The sequence below is a fragment of the Dermacentor variabilis genome, chromosome 1 (genome assembly GCF_050947875.1).
Source record: "Dermacentor variabilis isolate Ectoservices chromosome 1, ASM5094787v1, whole genome shotgun sequence".
NCBI classification, from domain to species: Eukaryota; Metazoa; Arthropoda; class Arachnida; order Ixodida; family Ixodidae; genus Dermacentor; species Dermacentor variabilis.
Genome location: NC_134568.1, coordinates 58,604,477 through 58,621,765, shown reverse-complemented (window position 1 = coordinate 58,621,765; position 17,289 = coordinate 58,604,477). Strand labels below are relative to the sequence as shown.

General features: G+C 50.8%; 1 protein-coding gene across 1 annotated transcript in view; it reads right to left on the bottom strand.

Annotated features, from left to right (window-relative positions):
• Nucleotides 1–2,985: 2,985 nt before the first annotated feature.
• The window catches only part of LOC142578274 (uncharacterized), a 17,419-nt gene continuing 3,115 nt past the window's right edge, over nt 2,986–17,289 (bottom strand). Inside the window, exon 2 of the mRNA XM_075687677.1 lies at nt 2,986–3,625. Coding sequence (XP_075543792.1) covers nt 3,354–3,625 — 272 coding nt within the window. The 3' untranslated portion in view covers nt 2,986–3,353. The remainder of the gene's footprint in view (nt 3,626–17,289) is intronic.

Sequence of the window (17,289 nt, the reverse complement as noted above, 5' to 3'; positions counted from 1 at the left end):
AGAAGGTGGCATATGGCGGCGCTGGTTCACTACACTACTGGTTCTTACACGTGCTACTCAGCAATCCCCTTCTCAACTTTTGCGTCCGGCCAACTATTGCCGTATCGTGTGCGCGCGGTTCGCTACGCACGCACAACCTCGCACGCTGCGTACGTCGTTGGTTGCGGACGCCCAACTAAAGCTGCCTATTATATGGAAACTTCTGTGGACGCAGATGGTCAAATCATTCAACTACAAGCGGCTGCTCGAAGCGCAGCTCTCAAATCGCGCGCCGCGCCACAAGAGCGACTGCCGAAGTGGAGCCGGCATCCTGTTCCATGTAAAGTGCGATAAAATCCTTTCGCGCCCAGCGCACTGTGTGCTTTACACTCTAAAAAAGTTTACACCCTATGGAGTGCCCCTACTGCCACACAACGATAATCGTCATCTGCCATGATGCGTTTCCTTTCTTTAACGCTGCAAGCCCGGTACTTTCGAGTAACGAACGGCATGCGCGTTATCAGCATGATAGCATTTCCTGTCGGCAATGCTATCATGCTGATAACGCGCATAACTCAGGGGACAGTAACTCAGGGGACCAACTGCAATGCATGCTCACTGACCTGGAGAGGCAAAGCAGATGGGTGGGTCTAAAAATTAATCTGCAGAAAACTATTGTTTAACAGTCTCGGAAGAGAACAGCAGTTTACGATAGGTAGCGAGGCACTGTAAGTGGTAAGGGAATACACCTACTTAGGACAGGTGGTGACAGCGGATCCGGATCATGAGACTGAAATAATCAGAAGAATAAGAATGGGCTGGGGTGCGTTTGGCAGGCATTCTCACATCATGAACAGCAGGTTGCCATTATCCCTCAAGAGAAAAGTGTATAACAGCTGTCTCTTACCAGTACTCACGTACGGGGCAGAAACCGTGAGGCTTACGAAAAGGGTTCTACGACGCAACGAGCTATGGAAAGAAGAATGATAGGTGTAACGTTAAGGGATAAGAAAAGAGCAGATTGGGTGAGGGAACAAACGCGAGTTAATGACATCTTAGTTGAAATCAAGAAAAAGAAATGGGGAGGCATGGGCAGGACATGTAATGGGGAGGGAAGATAACCGATGGTCATTAAAGTTACGAACTGGATTCCAAGGGAAGGGGAGCGTAGCAGGGGGCGGCAGAAAGTTAGGTGGGTGGATGAGATTAAGAAGTTTGCAGGTACAACATGGACACAATTAGTACATGACCGGGGTAGTTGGATAAGTATGGGGGAGGCCTTTGCCTTGCAGTGGGCGTAACCAGGCTGATGATGACGATGATGAATGACCAGTGCCGCGCACTCCGGACAGACTAAGAGCGTTTTCAGAAAGCACGATTCTTGGGCCATGGCTGTCGCTGTTGAAGAAAGCAACGAATGCTCTGTTAGAGTATCTTAAAGGGACACTAAAGGTTACTATTAAGTCAACGTGGACTGTTGAAATACCATCACAGAAACCTCGAAACGCTTGTTTCGTGCCAAGGAGAGACTTATTTTAAGAGAAAATGCGTACTGAAGCGTCCGCGTACCTCTAGCTCAGTTCAAATCGCCCGCCCTCCGATCGAGGAGTACTGACATCGTGGTCTCATAGTGACGTTGCGCCATCGGTGAGTAGAACGGCGTCCGCAGACGGCGCTACGGCTTTTCTGCGCAAAACGCCAACGCGCGTCTAGAAACAGAGCCAAGACAGAGCCGACAGCAGAGCGAAAGCGGGAGTATGGTGGCTAGCGGAAGGAGAAACGAATTACGTCCCACATTACGTCCCACGGCACACGGAGAGTCCGTTTTCGTTAAACTATAGGCTGCGGCGAGCTCGCAGCGTGGTCGGCGTGGTCTATGAGAAGCGACGAGCCTTTTCGCACTCGCAACAGGGCATAAAAATGTGCGAATCGACGCAAAACTCGGCCTAGAAACATGCTTCGCCGCAGCCAGGGCTCAATACGACCCAAGCTGGCACGACCCAGATGTCGTTTTCCGCACCGCCACCAGGCGCCGCTACTATACCTCAAACTCCAGCGCAAGACACCCATAAGCTGGTACTTCATTCTATGACGCTAACTTCGACGCTCGTCGCAATGGACCCTGACACCGACAGATTGGCTCGCGATGATAGGCTCAACTTCAGCGATTTGAGCACCGACGACCGCGACCTGCTGCTGAGGGCTCGCACTGCCGGCGTCGTTGCGTACTACGACGGCGGCCTCGACACCGGCTCTCCGGAGCGGGAAAGCAACGAGGGCTTCCCACGACATCACATGGACGTGGCATTCTCGCTGCTTGCTCCAAATGAAAGTTTCGCGAGCCAGCAGAACCCTCACAGCACGACGCGATAACGAAACTACTGAAACTCCAAAGCGTGCGCGGCGCAGAGTCGAGCGCGCAGAGTCGAGCGAAAACGAAACCTTTCGAACACCTATATTACAGAAGGGTAACGTCAAAATGTTATTTTTTCTTAGAATCGAATAGACGTAGACAAGTAGCATTTTTTTCCGTCTTATAATCGAATGAAATGATATTTTTAATATGAGTAGTTGAGTATTAGTAACACAAATTATGAGGAGTCCATTCGTCATCGGGCTAGTACCGGAATGTCGCTGGGGGGTCTCAAATCGTGTCATGCATTTACCTCAATTTCTCGGTTACTAAAGCTCTGTTCGCGATTATGTTGACGCCTTAGACGTTCTAGAACATTGCTCTACCACATTAACTTGAGTTTCTGGTAACCTTTAGTGTCCCTTTAAGTCGACAGGTCCCTGCGACCATTTGTAGACTTAGTATGCACCTTCAATTGTGCGCGCGACTAGTGTGCTCTCCCTTCCCTTTTCTCTCTCTTTTCGCCGCTTTATCCCCTCTCCCCCGCAGGGTAGCAAATTGGACATGCGTGTGGTCAAGTCCCTGCCTTTCCTTTCCGTTCTATTATGACGAATAAATAATTTTAATTCATTTGTTCATTGAGTCGTTTATTTTATTCCCTTGACGCTTCAAGCCATACATTATTTGTTCATGGTCAACAAGAGCGACGAAGCAAACTGATTTCCGCAAACTAAATTTCTTTTTTTTTACTTCTCCTCTTCTACAGTTGAACATGAATGGCCCAAAGGGTATTGCGCTCTTTTTTCCTTGTCTACAGGCCCACACAAGTCGCTGAAGCAGCCGTATTTCCACCGACTTAGTTCTTCCTTGCTCTAGTATGCAGCTGCAAGACACCCTGCAGCCCGCAGAGAATGTCTTCAAACCTGCACATGTGTTCACTGCTGCTTTTGGTTCCTCACTAGATTTTCATTGAGTCCCCACACGGTTTAACACTGGAACCAAGGAGCTTCTGCAGGCAACTCTACACAGAGAGCAGAGAGCTATGCAATGCGTTCGCTGTCGCGGGTCCTTGGGGTCGGCACAGGGGCGGGGCCTGTTCCTTCCAAGTCGGCAACTCAGGCAGCGGCCCTTTCCGGGACCTGACGTCGTCACGACCACACCCCTCATCGCCAAACTCCCTGCCAGGAGGAGCGCCACTCTGAGGCCTGTGCCGAGCGCTGCGCTGGTGAGCACGCAGTCCCGCCAACTGACTATAGGCACGTTGGCACACCAGGCATTTGTACGGACGCTCACCTATTGGAAACAAAAATGGTAGCAGTGTAAATTCCCAATCTCAATGTATTGCAGTGCTAAACACTTGCCCGATACTGTGTGCATGTTTTAAATTACGCTGTAAATTTTATTGAAACCAATTTAATCACTGTCACAAAAGTTAATGTGCGTGTAAAAAATTATTTACACTAAAACTACCAATATTTTCGCAGTCACTTTCGTTTAACGTTAATAGAGAGAGTTTGGGAACGTAAAGTGCACTACGGACGAGACACCGAAGTAGGAGAAGACAGGACAAACCTAGACTAACAACTGGTTTACTGAAACCGCACAAATTAATGCTGCCTCTTCTAACAATGCGCATACGCAAGCGCAATCATAACCGCGTGACCGTAGAACACTCCCTCTCCAAGCTCCCTATCTACACCAAAAATCAAGTTCTTTCTTGAAAAGATACCCTGATGATACAGTTGCGCACCTATCTGGGCCATGTCTTGCTATCGAAGCTTCCAAGATTTCACGAGGCCTTAGGTCCTCTGCTTGCACTAACACCTTCGTTCTATCAAAAGTCGGCTTGCACTTCTACAGACATGACCTACAATGCACTGGCAGGTGCTTTCCGCTGCCATCTTTTAATGAATTAGAGGGCTGCATTGAATGCTTATTAATACATCTTCCGGTGTGCCCCACATACACCGTTCGACGGGTCAGCGGAAAGTCGTACACCACTTCTGTTCTTCATGGTACATACGTGCATCTGTGTCTTATGCCACATACATCTCTCTTGGCTTTATCTACGTTAGAAAAGGGGCATAAACGCGACGCCTTGCAAGGTGCTGCAAAAATCACATCAACACCAAATTTTCCGCCACCCTTATCATCCTAGGCGAAACCATTGACGAAATAAAATACTAGGAGGGAGCGTCACGTGGCAATTTTGAAGCCTAGTCATACAAAGTTTAAAGGAATTGAATGATGGGAAATAGGCTCTCACGTGATAGGCAAGCGGTAGCTTTAGTCGGCTCGCTTTGGTGGCGTCTGCTGCGGGGGTTTTGGAAAATGCGCACATAGTCGGCGTGGAAAACGCACGCCGAGGTTGAATGAAGGAATTCAAGAAGTGTGTGAAGCAGCCTAGTCTGTGTTATGTCAGTCAGGTAACGCACCGAACCACCACGCGGCTCGCCGCTTAAGCAAGCAGCAGACAGGCGCCAATGCTGTAGCAAATGAATGCGTCGGGCAATTAACCGGCCTTGTGCCCAGAAACCCGCGACAGCCACCTTAACGACGACTGGTAGCCTTTCGGGGCGGTTTCAGGGAAACGAAGAAACCTTTTGCCCTGTAAACGTGTGAGGGCAAGCAAGCCGCCCTTCCGACGGCGATTCGTCGCGTTTGGGGGCATCTTCTGGGAAACAATATGATGTCTTTCGCCCCTGCAAACATGTGCAGGCGCTCAAGCGTCCAGGGTCCGCAGCGACTGTTTTTCCGTGTGAAAAAAATTCGTCCCATCTTGTACTCAGCAATGGACTGGCGAGCCGGGGACCCCGACCATATTTGAGGCCTTGCCGGCCCACTGCTATAGCAGATCGTCCCAGTCGACGCTGTCGTTCTGCTCAATGCCTTCTGCCTCTCAACATACCGGCGAGAACTCAAGAGGCACGTCTGAACAGCGTAAGGACGTCGCACCACCCAATCTTACAAAATAGTGCACGTATATCTCAAGGAAAGGCGATGACTTCGGCGTTTAGAGTGCGAGATAATGCTATTTATTTCTTTCACAACGAAAGACGCACAGCAGAACCTTTTACTAAGCAAACACGCAACAAATAACTATCACGCAAAAGGTCTAGTCTCGTCCTATATAGTTGCTAGATAGCGGAAAAAAAATTAGCAAGAGAATACGCACCGGACGTTCAGGTACAAAACAGCTGATTTGACGAGGGCCGGCATACTCTGAACGGGTTTCGAGGTGAAAGTGCCGAATAACTGCGGTGGTGAGCGCAAGTGATGGTTTGAAAATTATGTCGCTATGGGTCTGGCTCCTCAGCCTTTCTCCCACTTTTCAAAGCAACGCATTTGAAGCGAAGAAGAACGCCCGCGGTAGCAGAAACACACGCGTTATACTTCCTATACATGCTTCCATGCCTTTGACGGCGGGCGCCGCTAAGCCACTACAGGGGCTTAGCCAGGGACAGGGACTTGGCGAAGGAGTGTTCTATGGGTCATGCAGTTATGATAGGGCTTGCGCATACGCGTTGTTCGAAGAGGCAGCATTGTGTGGTTTCAATAAACCAGTTTATCTGCGTTCGCCCTGTCTTCTATTTCGGTGTCTCGTCCCAAGCGCAGTTTAAGTTCCCAAATTATGTCTTACCAACCAGGCTCTGAACACACTCTAGCTAATAGAGATAATTTTATTTAGGAATCGCAAAGGTCAGCATGAGGTCCACTCCTCTAGTCCACTACTTTCCGTCGGGATAAAGGAAATTTAGGGAACAGAAAGAGGGTTATTGGACAGTCGTGACGATGTGAACAGAAAGGTGGGAATATATAGTCTTTCAGCGAGCTTTCACGGCCTCGAGTGAAGCCTCGTAGTGTGCAGAAATGCAAATAGTGTATAAACTGCTCTGCAACTCAATTGGTGGTCTGCAAGGCCAAGGTCCCGGAAATATTTTTTCAGTATGCGGGTGACTGCCGATGAATGAGCTGACGGGAATGAGAGAATGAGCTGACGTCTTCCGTTCATGGGGCAAACACACGGGGCCTAGTGCACTCTTTCAGGTACGCCACAACACAGTTGGGAGAGCCGGCATGTTCGAGTGGCGGAATGTAATGTTCGCTAAATGCATTAAGAGAATTTGTTTGCGAACATAAGAAAAAAAAATTGGAGGACGCTTAAGCTTCGCCTTCAAGAGTGGAACGCGATAGCGTTATTGCACCTCGTTCGCACCGCCCACTCATTCGCTCGGCATTCTCTTGAGTCACACAAAGACATAGTTTTCATACACAACACTTCTAAGTGCACTGTACAACTTTTTTCTAATTATTTGTTCAAACAAGTGCTTCTCACAATCTACATTATCGCACTGTGTTGTGCACACTACAACGTTTCTTGCTCCCGTCTTCCTTTAGCGTTCACACGCACTGAGTATGTCGGTCAGTCAGCACACACATACACACACACCAAACTGGCATTTTTACTCATCGTAGTGTAAGTCATTGTGGACTCCTTCAAATCGCTCTCCTGGCATGACACACCTGGATGAATGTCGTTCGTTGTCTTCAAGAGCACTGTCATCACGCTATGATTGCGGTAGTGTGAACAGCACCCGTATCAGCATCATTCGCATTGGCATCCCCTCTGAATTCGTCAATTGGTGCCTCCTGTGGTCTGCGTTCTATTCCTTGTTCTTGCTCCCCTTCGACTTGTTGCTCTTCTGTTGGCTTCTTCCGCCCGACCGCAAGAAGCATCGCCTTATGGTCTGTGAAATGGCAACTGCAGTACTTGACGTCTTTAACCGTGCCCTGGTTATGGAACGCGAGATCTATACACGAATTGCGGTTGGTCGAAATAGCGTTCACAGGAGTAGCCATCTGCAAACCAGCCCGCACGTGTAGCATGTCCGGAAATGTTCTAGTTATCCGAACGTTCTGATTGAAATCTCCGACAACCAACAACGTCTCCTTCCCAATCCAGGGCTGCAGCTCTCTCACGATAAGGTCTGCCGCTGCCGTCTCACCGGTTCCGGGCGCGATGTATATACACGCAATTACCACACTGCCAAGTCGCACAGCACAAACTTCACCGTACTCGTAGACCCGTTGGACCAGGAAAACGTCCTCCGCCTGCACCTCTCGTTTCACATAAATGGCCACACCGGCAGCGCGGTTGTCGGAGCGCTTCGCCGCACTGATGCAGCGATACCCATCAATGTCGTGGGGAGGCTTCCGGTCCATCCAGGTCTCGGTGAAACACAGTACGGTAGTGTTTGCGAGAACAAAATCCTTGGCGACGTCCAGAGAGTGTGCACCCAGGGAGCGCACGTTGACACAGCCCACGGTGACAAAGTACTCTGGCAGCATCTTGTTGCACTCGGCAGTGATGGTCTGGAGACGATGGTTGCCGAGTCTCCTGAACTCGTCGGCAAGAGCGCGATCCGGGTTTTCCTTGAAATGGTGGAAGCGATGGTCGTTGTCCTTGTTCGTCAGGTACAACCCGTCGATGGTGGTAACCCTGTTGAGAGCGACGTACACGAGCTTCTGATTGTGCGACTTTGAATAATCGACCACAACCTCATCGTAGGTGCCACCCTGAGATTTGTGAATGGTTATTGCGCTCGCCTGGACCACGGGGAATTGCTTGCGCCTGACGGTTATGTGGCCCAGATCATGTCCTTTCAAGTGGCACCCGATGGTGATGAGCTCGATTGGAACCCAATTACTGCAAATGTCAGGATCGTTGGCTCGGTAGCGTCGTCCCTTCAGCAGGGCCGCTGCACCCACACCAGTGGGAAACTCTATCCATAAGCGCAGGGGGTTGTCTGTGTCCCTTTGCACAAGCCTGAGGATCCCCACACTACCATTGACAAGGCTGTCCGATACGTCGATGTTCCGTATGACCATGTAGGGCTTCTCAAGGCATAGCAGGATGTTAGGGGCCAAGTTGGCCATCTGAACTTTAGACATGGTGGCGACTCTGACCTTGGCGTGCGTGTACTCCTCGTCGGACCTGTGCCCACAAATGGTGTCTGTAGCCGGGCAGTGTATCGCGTATTCGGTACAGGCCTCGGCGGTCGCGATGTTAAAGGCGTCAGCATTTTTGTTTGTGTAGAAGAGGCGCACTCCGGATGGGCACTTGTTGGCGGCTTCTTCGGTGCTCACAAAGCGGCTTTCCAAGAGAGACACCTCGTCCACAGTTAGCCCTATCCCGTCCCCGATCTTGGTCAGTATGGTGGCAAACCTCTCGTCGCTCTGGCGCACGACATCTTTGAGTTGGAAGTAGGAGAGGTTATGCCACGGCATACTTTCCGTATCAAAGACACTCTGGTGCAATTTAGACCTCCTATACACCTCAGCTGCTCTGACCGGCGGAAGCTGCCTCAAGTCGCCGCATAGAATGACATCGAATCCGCCAATGGGTTACGTGTACTTAAGGGAGATTGTGCGAAGTCTCCGATCAATCAGCACAAGCGTGTCCGCCGACATCATACTGATTTCGTCGATTATGACACACTTGACGTCTTTGAAGATGCAACGGAAAGAATTAGCGTCACTCGAGCTGAGACCCCTGTCCGGATTCTTGCCAGATACGACGAGTTTGAAGGCGGCATGCACTGTAACCCCACCGATTGCCACGGCTGCTTTGCCGGTGGTCGCACAGGTAACGAAAGAGTTGATGCTCACATCCCGGTTTCCACTTCTGAAATAGCGGTTGTAAACGTCCATTATGGTGCGTAGCACGAACGTCTTGCCACAACCGGCTGCTCCGGTAAAGAAGACTTGCAAGGGCTCCGAGTCGGGCGTGGTCAGGCGATGAATGACTTCGCGCACGATCTCAAATTGGCCCGCATTCATCATCCTCATTCGATGTAAGTAGACGTCGGTGGGCATGATGTCCGTGCGCATCTGGACGGCTGGACATCTCGCGGCAGCCGCTTGAGCACTCTCGTGCTGAGCCTGTTGCACGGCCGTTTCTTGGCCAACCTCGCCGAGGATGTCGGAGTCGTCATTTACGTCCACGAGTAGATCGGTCATCCTGCGCCCCACCTCCGTGTGTGCGTCACAAGCCTCTCGCTGAGCAACTTCTTCGTTGATTATGTTCTTACAAAGCTCTTCCATTTCTGCAAGATCAATGTGAGGACTGCTGAAGCGAGCTTTGACAGCCAGGATTTCTGACACGCAGTTGTCGTAAATTTCGACGAACGTGTTATTGTCTAGGATATCCACCTCGCGCCGAAACGGGTGGAAGAGAAGCACGTGCTCGCGCTTAAAGTTGAGCACGTCGGACACTGAATAGGCGTGGTAGCGAAGAACCGCAGGGTGTGCTTTCGGTCGGCCGTTGTCGTTGAACGACGTCAGCTGTTCGGCGTACGTGAGCGCAGCTTGATCTTCCGGGCGGTCCTCATACTTCTGTATGGTCGTCTTGCACCACACTTCCGTGCTGCTCTCATCCAACCCATCACGATCCATCAGCTCCCGACTCTTGCGGATGCGAACTCGTTCCTCCGGCCACGAGGTGTTGGCTGTGACCACGACGCGACTCGCGTGGGACATGCCGAGGCCGAGCAGATACCAGGCCGCCTCCTGCGCGGACATCTCGACTGCTTTCAGCATCTTCACGCTGAGTTGTCGGAGGGCTTGGGTGTAGGTTACACTCGAGTGTGGAGATTCGTCCACGACTGCACGGAGGTCCTTGTGCAGGTTCGACATGCCTCGGTTTGCCTTGTTCACATATTCGACCACGTATGCTGCACACGCGTACACATCTAGGACGATCTGTAGGTCCATATTAGAGTTCAGTACAGACGCTATCCACGGGTTGAAGAAATTGAAGTGAACTTGATCACAATTCCTTTTCAACATCAGAGTCGGGCGGGAAATGCCGGCACGTAGAATTGTAATGTACTCTTCGGCATCTGCGACGTTATTGTGGCGGCGCATATCCTCGATCGATTCGTAGACTGTTGTTTCAAGAGCGGTGTGAATGTTGTTGTATCTCTCCTTCAACTTTGTGCGAGACTTCTTTTCTTCTTCAGTATGGGCAGGCGGAAGTGGGATGATCACTCGAGTTTCTTCCATCGGCCAGAAAGGCGCGTTAAACCGACATTTTGTTCTGCCGTTCTTGTAACACGTCTGTGTGTGCTGGTGCGCCTGACAGCGAGGTCTATGAAGGCTTTCGGCGTCCAGAGAGATTAAATGTTCGGCCATACGAACTGTTTCGGGCATTTGTGGGCCAAGCTCCTCGTGGGGCGCATTCTCGAGCCAGAGCAACAGATGAGCGTGAGCACTGCCCCGATGTTGGAATTCAATGCGTTTGAAGTACTCCTTGACCACAGAGGGGGCGAACGGAGAAAGTGTCTTGTGTTGCAGAATCTGCATTATCACCCGCACTATGTGATCGAAGTACACTGAGCACACCACCGGGTCATCGCTCACGAGCATGGACTTTTCACAGAGGCGGAGCTGTTCGAATGGCACTTGCGGATGGTTTGGATCTATGTGAAGACGTTGTAGGAGCCTCATCAATTCGTCCCAGTGTATTTCAGAGGCAGACAGAGTAAGGAACGCAGTTGGCTTACCGAGCTGGCGGATCATGGCAAACACATCCTGCTTGCGTCGATGCCAGTACTGGACCGTGTTTGGCACACCGTTCATGAACGCCATGTCATGATCCACCGCGTTCTCGACAAATTCTCGGTCGTTCAGCTGCGCCTTGGTTACAATGGCCATGCCAGATGTGTTCCTGAAGAAGACGTTTACCGACGATGCAACTCGCGTACGCATAACTTTGGCTGCCATATAGAGCACGTGGTAAGCTGTCGCACCCCTGCGGTCAGTTCTCCGACATTCGCTCGATGCCATGGTGTAGACACTAGGCTTGCTGTCTGGGCTGATATTTCGAGGCTCACCGAGGTAGATTTGTGGAAATGACAGCTCCTCCGCGTGTTGATCATAGACAATGCTGACGGGTGTTATTCCTTCCCCTGGCGCCACAACCAGAACGTTGCTGTCGTCGATGATGAGTGTCTGTTGACCGAGCGACATGGCCAATGCTGTCTCCATCGGATTATGGCGGTCTACAGGATCGTCTATACGTTCGGCATTCTCGTCGCTTGGCTCTACCAGCTTGTCGCACAATTTGTCTGCCTTCTCTCGACTGATTCGGATGCCATAGTAGCGATACAACGTCGACTTCTCCAGGAACACAAGCCAGGGAAGCAACTCAGTCTTCTTGACCATGCCACGAATGTACACACTCTTGTATATCATCCGGCGCTTAATGTGAACACACAACGCTTGATCTTCTTCGACATCTCGAGGCAGCATTTGGACCGCTGTGTCGACGTTGATAGGCACGTTCACAATCGGACCTCTGATGGCGAACTGGCCGCTGTTGCTGTACAGCAACCTCCGAATCTGCATAAAGGGGATCCGCGCTGACACAAGTCGCTCACTCACGAGATCAATGTTTGGTAAATGCGCCGGCTTAGGTGGGTACGCATAGCCATTCGTAGTGGAGTAGTTAGGAATGCGATTTCGCCGGATGGTCTGCATGCAAGTGCGACACACCTCGAACCCAGAAGCATCCGTCCGAAATGCGTCGGCAACCACTGTGGCATGCGCTTCTGGAAGAGGCTTTAGGTCGTTCTTGTGCCAAAGCCGATCGCACACAGAGCAAATGGATTCTGTGTGAAGCGTTTGTGAAACATGTTTGTCGCACTCGCGTGCTGGCTTAACCTTTCCCGTGCTCGTTGTTCTGCCTCGGCTCATCGCCTTAGTCGCTTGGCCTCGGCTTTCCTGGCTCGAATTTCTGGACAGTCTTGCCGTTGTTGTCGTCTGGCTTAGGCCTCATTCGTCCGCAACTCCGAGTTTTCCTGCCGTTGTTGGCGCCGGGCCTCGGCCTTACGTGCTCTGAACTCGGGGTCTTCCTGCCGCTGCTGACGCTTGGCCTCAGCTTCACGCGTCCTCAGTCCAGCATCTTCTTGCCGTTGTTGGCGCCGGGCCTCGGCCTCACGTGCTCTGAACTCGGGGTCTTCCTGCCGCTGCTGACGCTTGGCCTCAGCTTCACGCGCCCTCAGTCCAGCATCTTCTTGCCGCTGTTGGTGCCGGGCCTCGGCCTCACGTGCTCTGTACTCGGGGTGTTCTTGTCGCTGCTGACGCTTGGCCTCAGCTTCACGCGCCCTCAGTCCAGTATCTTCTTGCCGCTGTTGGCACCGGGCCTCGGCCTCACGTGCTCTGAACTCGGGGTCTTCCTGCCGCTGCTGACGCTTGGCCGCAGCTTCACGCGCCCTCAGTCCAGCATCTTCTTGCCGCTGTTGGCGCCGGGCCTCGGCCTCACGTGCTCTGAACTCGGGGTCTTCCTGCCGCTGCGGACGCTTGACTTCAGCTTCACGCGCCCTCAAATCAGGATTTTCTTGGCGCTGTTGTCGCCTGACCTCTGCTTCCCGCGCTCGTATTTGGGGATTCATGTCACCGCGCTGGCGTTTGATCTCAGCCTCCCTGGCTCTCAGCGCAGCGTTTGATTGTCGTTGCTGCCGTTTGGCTGCGGCTTCCCTTGCCGTTCGGCATGCATCTTCGGCACGTTTAAGCCGCATTGCCTCTGCCTCCCTTGCCCTGAATTCCGGGCTCACGGTCCGCCGTTGCCGTTTCGCCTGAACTTCTCGTTCCCGCAGCTCGGCGTTCCCACGCCGCTTTCGTCGCATGGCCTCAGCATGGCGAGATTTGGTCTCCGCCTTCTGTGCCTCCGTCTTGCGTGGCCTTCCTCGTGGTCGAACACCAGTTGACGGAGATGGTCCATCAGTACTCGCCGGCGAGGAAGACACTGATGAGCAAGACACTGTAGCGCGCCCGGCACTGGTAGACGACGCCGCTTCCATCACACGCGTCTCAAGAGCGAGCGCGCAAGGCTCTGCAATACAACACCCGTCGACCTGCCAAGGAGTGTAAGACAATGTGCTACGGCGCAGCAATCACTGATGAGGCGCCCCGCGTCGGACTTTGCACTCACGAATCACGCGGTGAGCGCCGAGCAACGCAGCGTTCGGCGCGGCAACGAAACGTGCGCCTGAGCAAGCGGAACGAACCAAAGAACTCGGTGTCTCGGAGGGAGAAAGCCGGGCAGCGACGCGCCATGAAGGCGGACGCGATCATGGGGCTGACGCCTTGATGCGATCGTCCTCTATCTCGCTTGGGAGCACCACGCAGAAGCATGACTCCTCGGAAGCAGCTCGGCACACATCGCAGGGGACGCTTTCCCAGCAGAAGCGCTACGGCGCAGCGATCACGTCAGAGGCGTCCCGCATCAGACGCTGCGCCTAGCAATCGCGCTGTGAGCGGAAAGAGGAGCCGCGTCGCCTAAACACCAGTTTTCGAGTGACGCACGCTGGATGTTGGAAGGGGAGAGAGCGAGAAAACTTATTAAACGCAAGGGTATTGGGGCATCCTCGCACCGGTACCCGCACGGCCCGAAGGGGAGAAGCGGGTGAGCGAAGATAGTGATCTAAAGAAAGGAAAGACGCTTGATTCTACAACCCGTGAGGGTGCACGGCGAACCGTCAGGGGCGAGTGGCGCGCCACGTGTCGGGGCAGCGCCGCACATTGCGAGGAGGGGTTCTTCTGTGTTTACCGCAAGATGGCTCTGCATGTGCGCAGAGCGCAGAAGAAATGTAGCGGAAACGTACTTCGCTACTCGTGTAACTGCGACTTCTGTAAGTAACATGCTCATAATTACCGATATACACCGCAGTATAACGTTCTACGGCACGTTTCTAAGGCAACACCGCATTCACTAGAAGCGCTTTTGTACCGCTTTCAAGCATCGAACTCGTGGCTGAGTATTTTTTGAATACTCAGCCACGAGTTCGATGCTTGAAAGCGGTACAAAAGCGCTTCTCGAAGACTACTTGTTTGCAGTCTCACGAAAACAATTGTATAAGGATCTTGTTGAAGTGTTTGTACCTACACCAGTGTATCGTTCTATGTATTACTTAGGGCCTGAACGAGATGTTTTCAAGCGAGTTAATAATATGCCTGTACGAGCTAACACAAAATCATTCTTTTTCAAACTGCATACCGGCACACTGCCTGTTAAGCCATGGCTAAGAAGCAAGGGCTTGTTTGTCCCATGGTCAGACAACTGTCTTATATGTAACAAGGAAGAAACTGTCGAACATATTTTTCTTGACTGCCACGATGCCCGCTTTCTTTGGGACATCCTGCAAAGAACATTAAAAAAGGAGCTTCCTATAACTGCGTTCGGAATAAGGTTTTTGCCATGTGCTGAACCTGACGGTGTGCCGGTGGACATGTTGATGCTATTGTGTATGCAAAGTGTGTGGCGAACTCGTATGGCTGTACGCAATGCTGATGTTGATGCAAGGTCAGCAATGTATTATTTTACTGAGAACGTTAATTATACAAGCGAAGTGTTGAAACTGCTGAGTGATCCACCAAATTGGCTTTCAGTGTTGGACAGTTTGGCTTCGATGAAGCCATTTTAACATGACACGTCAGTCTTAGTAATGACTAGACGTTTTAACATTCGGTTTTATTTGACAATATTTGTATGTACTTGCCAAGCCGGTAATAAAGAAAAAAAAACTCGTGGCTGAGTGGTAGCGTCTCCGTCTCACACTTCGGAGACCCAGGTTCGATTCTCACCCAGCCCATCTTGGAAGTTGCTTTTTATTTATGAAGTGCCTGCCGTGATTTATCGCTCACGGTCAACGCCGCCGACGCCGACGACACCGGCTTTTCTGCGACATGAGCTCCTTAAAGGGACACTAAAGGTTACCAGAAAGTCAAGTTAAAGTGATAAAGCAATGCTCTAGAACGTCTAAGGCGTCAATATAATCGCGAACATAGCTTTAGTAACCGAGAAATTGAGGTAAATGCATAACACGATTTGAGACCCACCAGCGACATTCCGGTACTAGCCTGATGACGAAAGCACTCCTCATCATAATTTATGTCACTAGTACTCAACTACTCGTACTAAAAAGATCATTTCATTGATTATAAGACGGAAGAAAATGCTACTTGTCTACTTCTATTCGATTCTAAGAAAAAAATAACATTTTGACGTTACCCTTGAGTAGTATGGGTGATCGAAAGGTTTCGTTTTCGCTCGACTCTGCGCGCTCGACTTCGCACCGCGCGCGCTTTGGAGTTTTATTTGTTTCTTTATCGCGTCGTGCTGCGGTGGTCCTGCTGGCTCGCGAAACTTGCATTTGGAAAAAGCAGCGAGAATTCCACGTCCATGTGATGTCGTGGGATGCGCGAACTGTCCGTGGTACTTGGCCAAGGGCAGTTGCAGCGGCGAATCCAACGTTACTTATCACTGTGTGCCAACGAGTGAAACTCGCAGTTCGAAGTGGTTAAGTGCCGTAGCTCTGCCACAGCGCGCTGGCAAAGAGCCGAAAAATAACGTAGTGTGCTCGCTGCACATACGTCCAGAGGATTACGAGTTCAATGCCGACTTACTGAAGTCGCGTGAAGCGCCTTTCAAAGCACGCCGTCGTCGTCGACGCAACGACGCCGGCAGCGCGAGCCCTCAACAGCAGGTCACGTTCATCAGTGCTTAAACCGCTGAACTCGAGCCCAGCATCGCGAGCTAATGTTTCGTTGTCAGGGTCATCCATTGCAACGAGCATCGAAGTTGGCGTCATAAAATAAAGAACCAGCTTATCGTCGTGCGCTTTCCCTTCCGCTAGCCACCATAGTTCCGCTTTCGCGCTGCTGTCGGCTCTGTCTTGGCTCTGTTTCTGGCCGGGCGTTTGCGTTTTGTGCAGAAAAGCCGTCGCCCCGTCTGCGGGAGCCGTTTTACTCACCAACGGTGCAACGTCACTATGAGACCATGACGTCAATACTCCTCGATCGGAGGGCGGGCGATTCGAACTACGCTAGAGGTACGCGGACGCTTCAGAACTCATTTTCTCTTAAAATAAGTCTCTTCTTCGCACGAAACAAGCGTTTCGATGTTTCTGGGATGGTATTTCAACAGTCCACGTTGACTTAATATTAACCTTTAGTGTCCCTTTAACGCTATCGCGTTAAAAATGTCGGCCCAGAAAGCCTTCTCTGGAGACGTAAAGACGAATTGCAACTGTCAGGGTCAGCATATGCTGTCTCTCTACAAATGAATCTGGCTTAGTAAACTTCAATTTACACTCGACGACCTTGAGTTGGTTCGCTATTCATGCTCTTTATTTTGAAAATATCAGTTCGTATAGGAACTCTGTTTTGACTACATTAACGGCACGACTTTTGTATGTATGTATGTGTGTGTGTCTGAGAGAGGGAGAGAGACTGAATCAAGCAGACGACTTTGAGTGGCTGACTGCTTTGCTCATTGAAATAGGCGACTGTTTGGTTTGGTGCCTATGGATATGACTCAACCCACTACGGTGGATCGGCCATGAATGGGCGGCAGCAGGTAAAAAGGGATGAATACTTAAATAGTATTTTTAACTTAAGAATGATATTAAATGAATACAAATCGTTAATTCAACTTTCAGGCTATATTATTTTAAAATTTGAAGTTAATATTTTTGTGTCCATATTGAGGAAAGTAAAATGATAAAATTAACATGGCAGTCTCTTTGTTGTACTTACAAAATTAAACATGGCATCACATACATTCCTATTGCAGCGTCCTAGTGCCGACGCCACAAAAGACAGTATCAGAGGAAGCGTATTGACAATTCCAAATTGGCGAAGGGGACTTCCTGAAGTCGTTGTCTGTGCATGTCAAACCTACAACGCTCCATAAAAAACTGTTCCTTAGTTTCAGGTTCGTTGCAATAAAAACATTGAGGGTAAGGTGCCAAACCAGGCTTATGGGAATAAAAAATATTCGTTGGTATTCGGCAATGCATTCTCGTGAATGAAACTTCAAATTTTCTTGTGGAATACCATCTTATGGGCCAATGGAATCTGAGGTGCTGAAAATCAGTCTTATTTAAGGGGACACT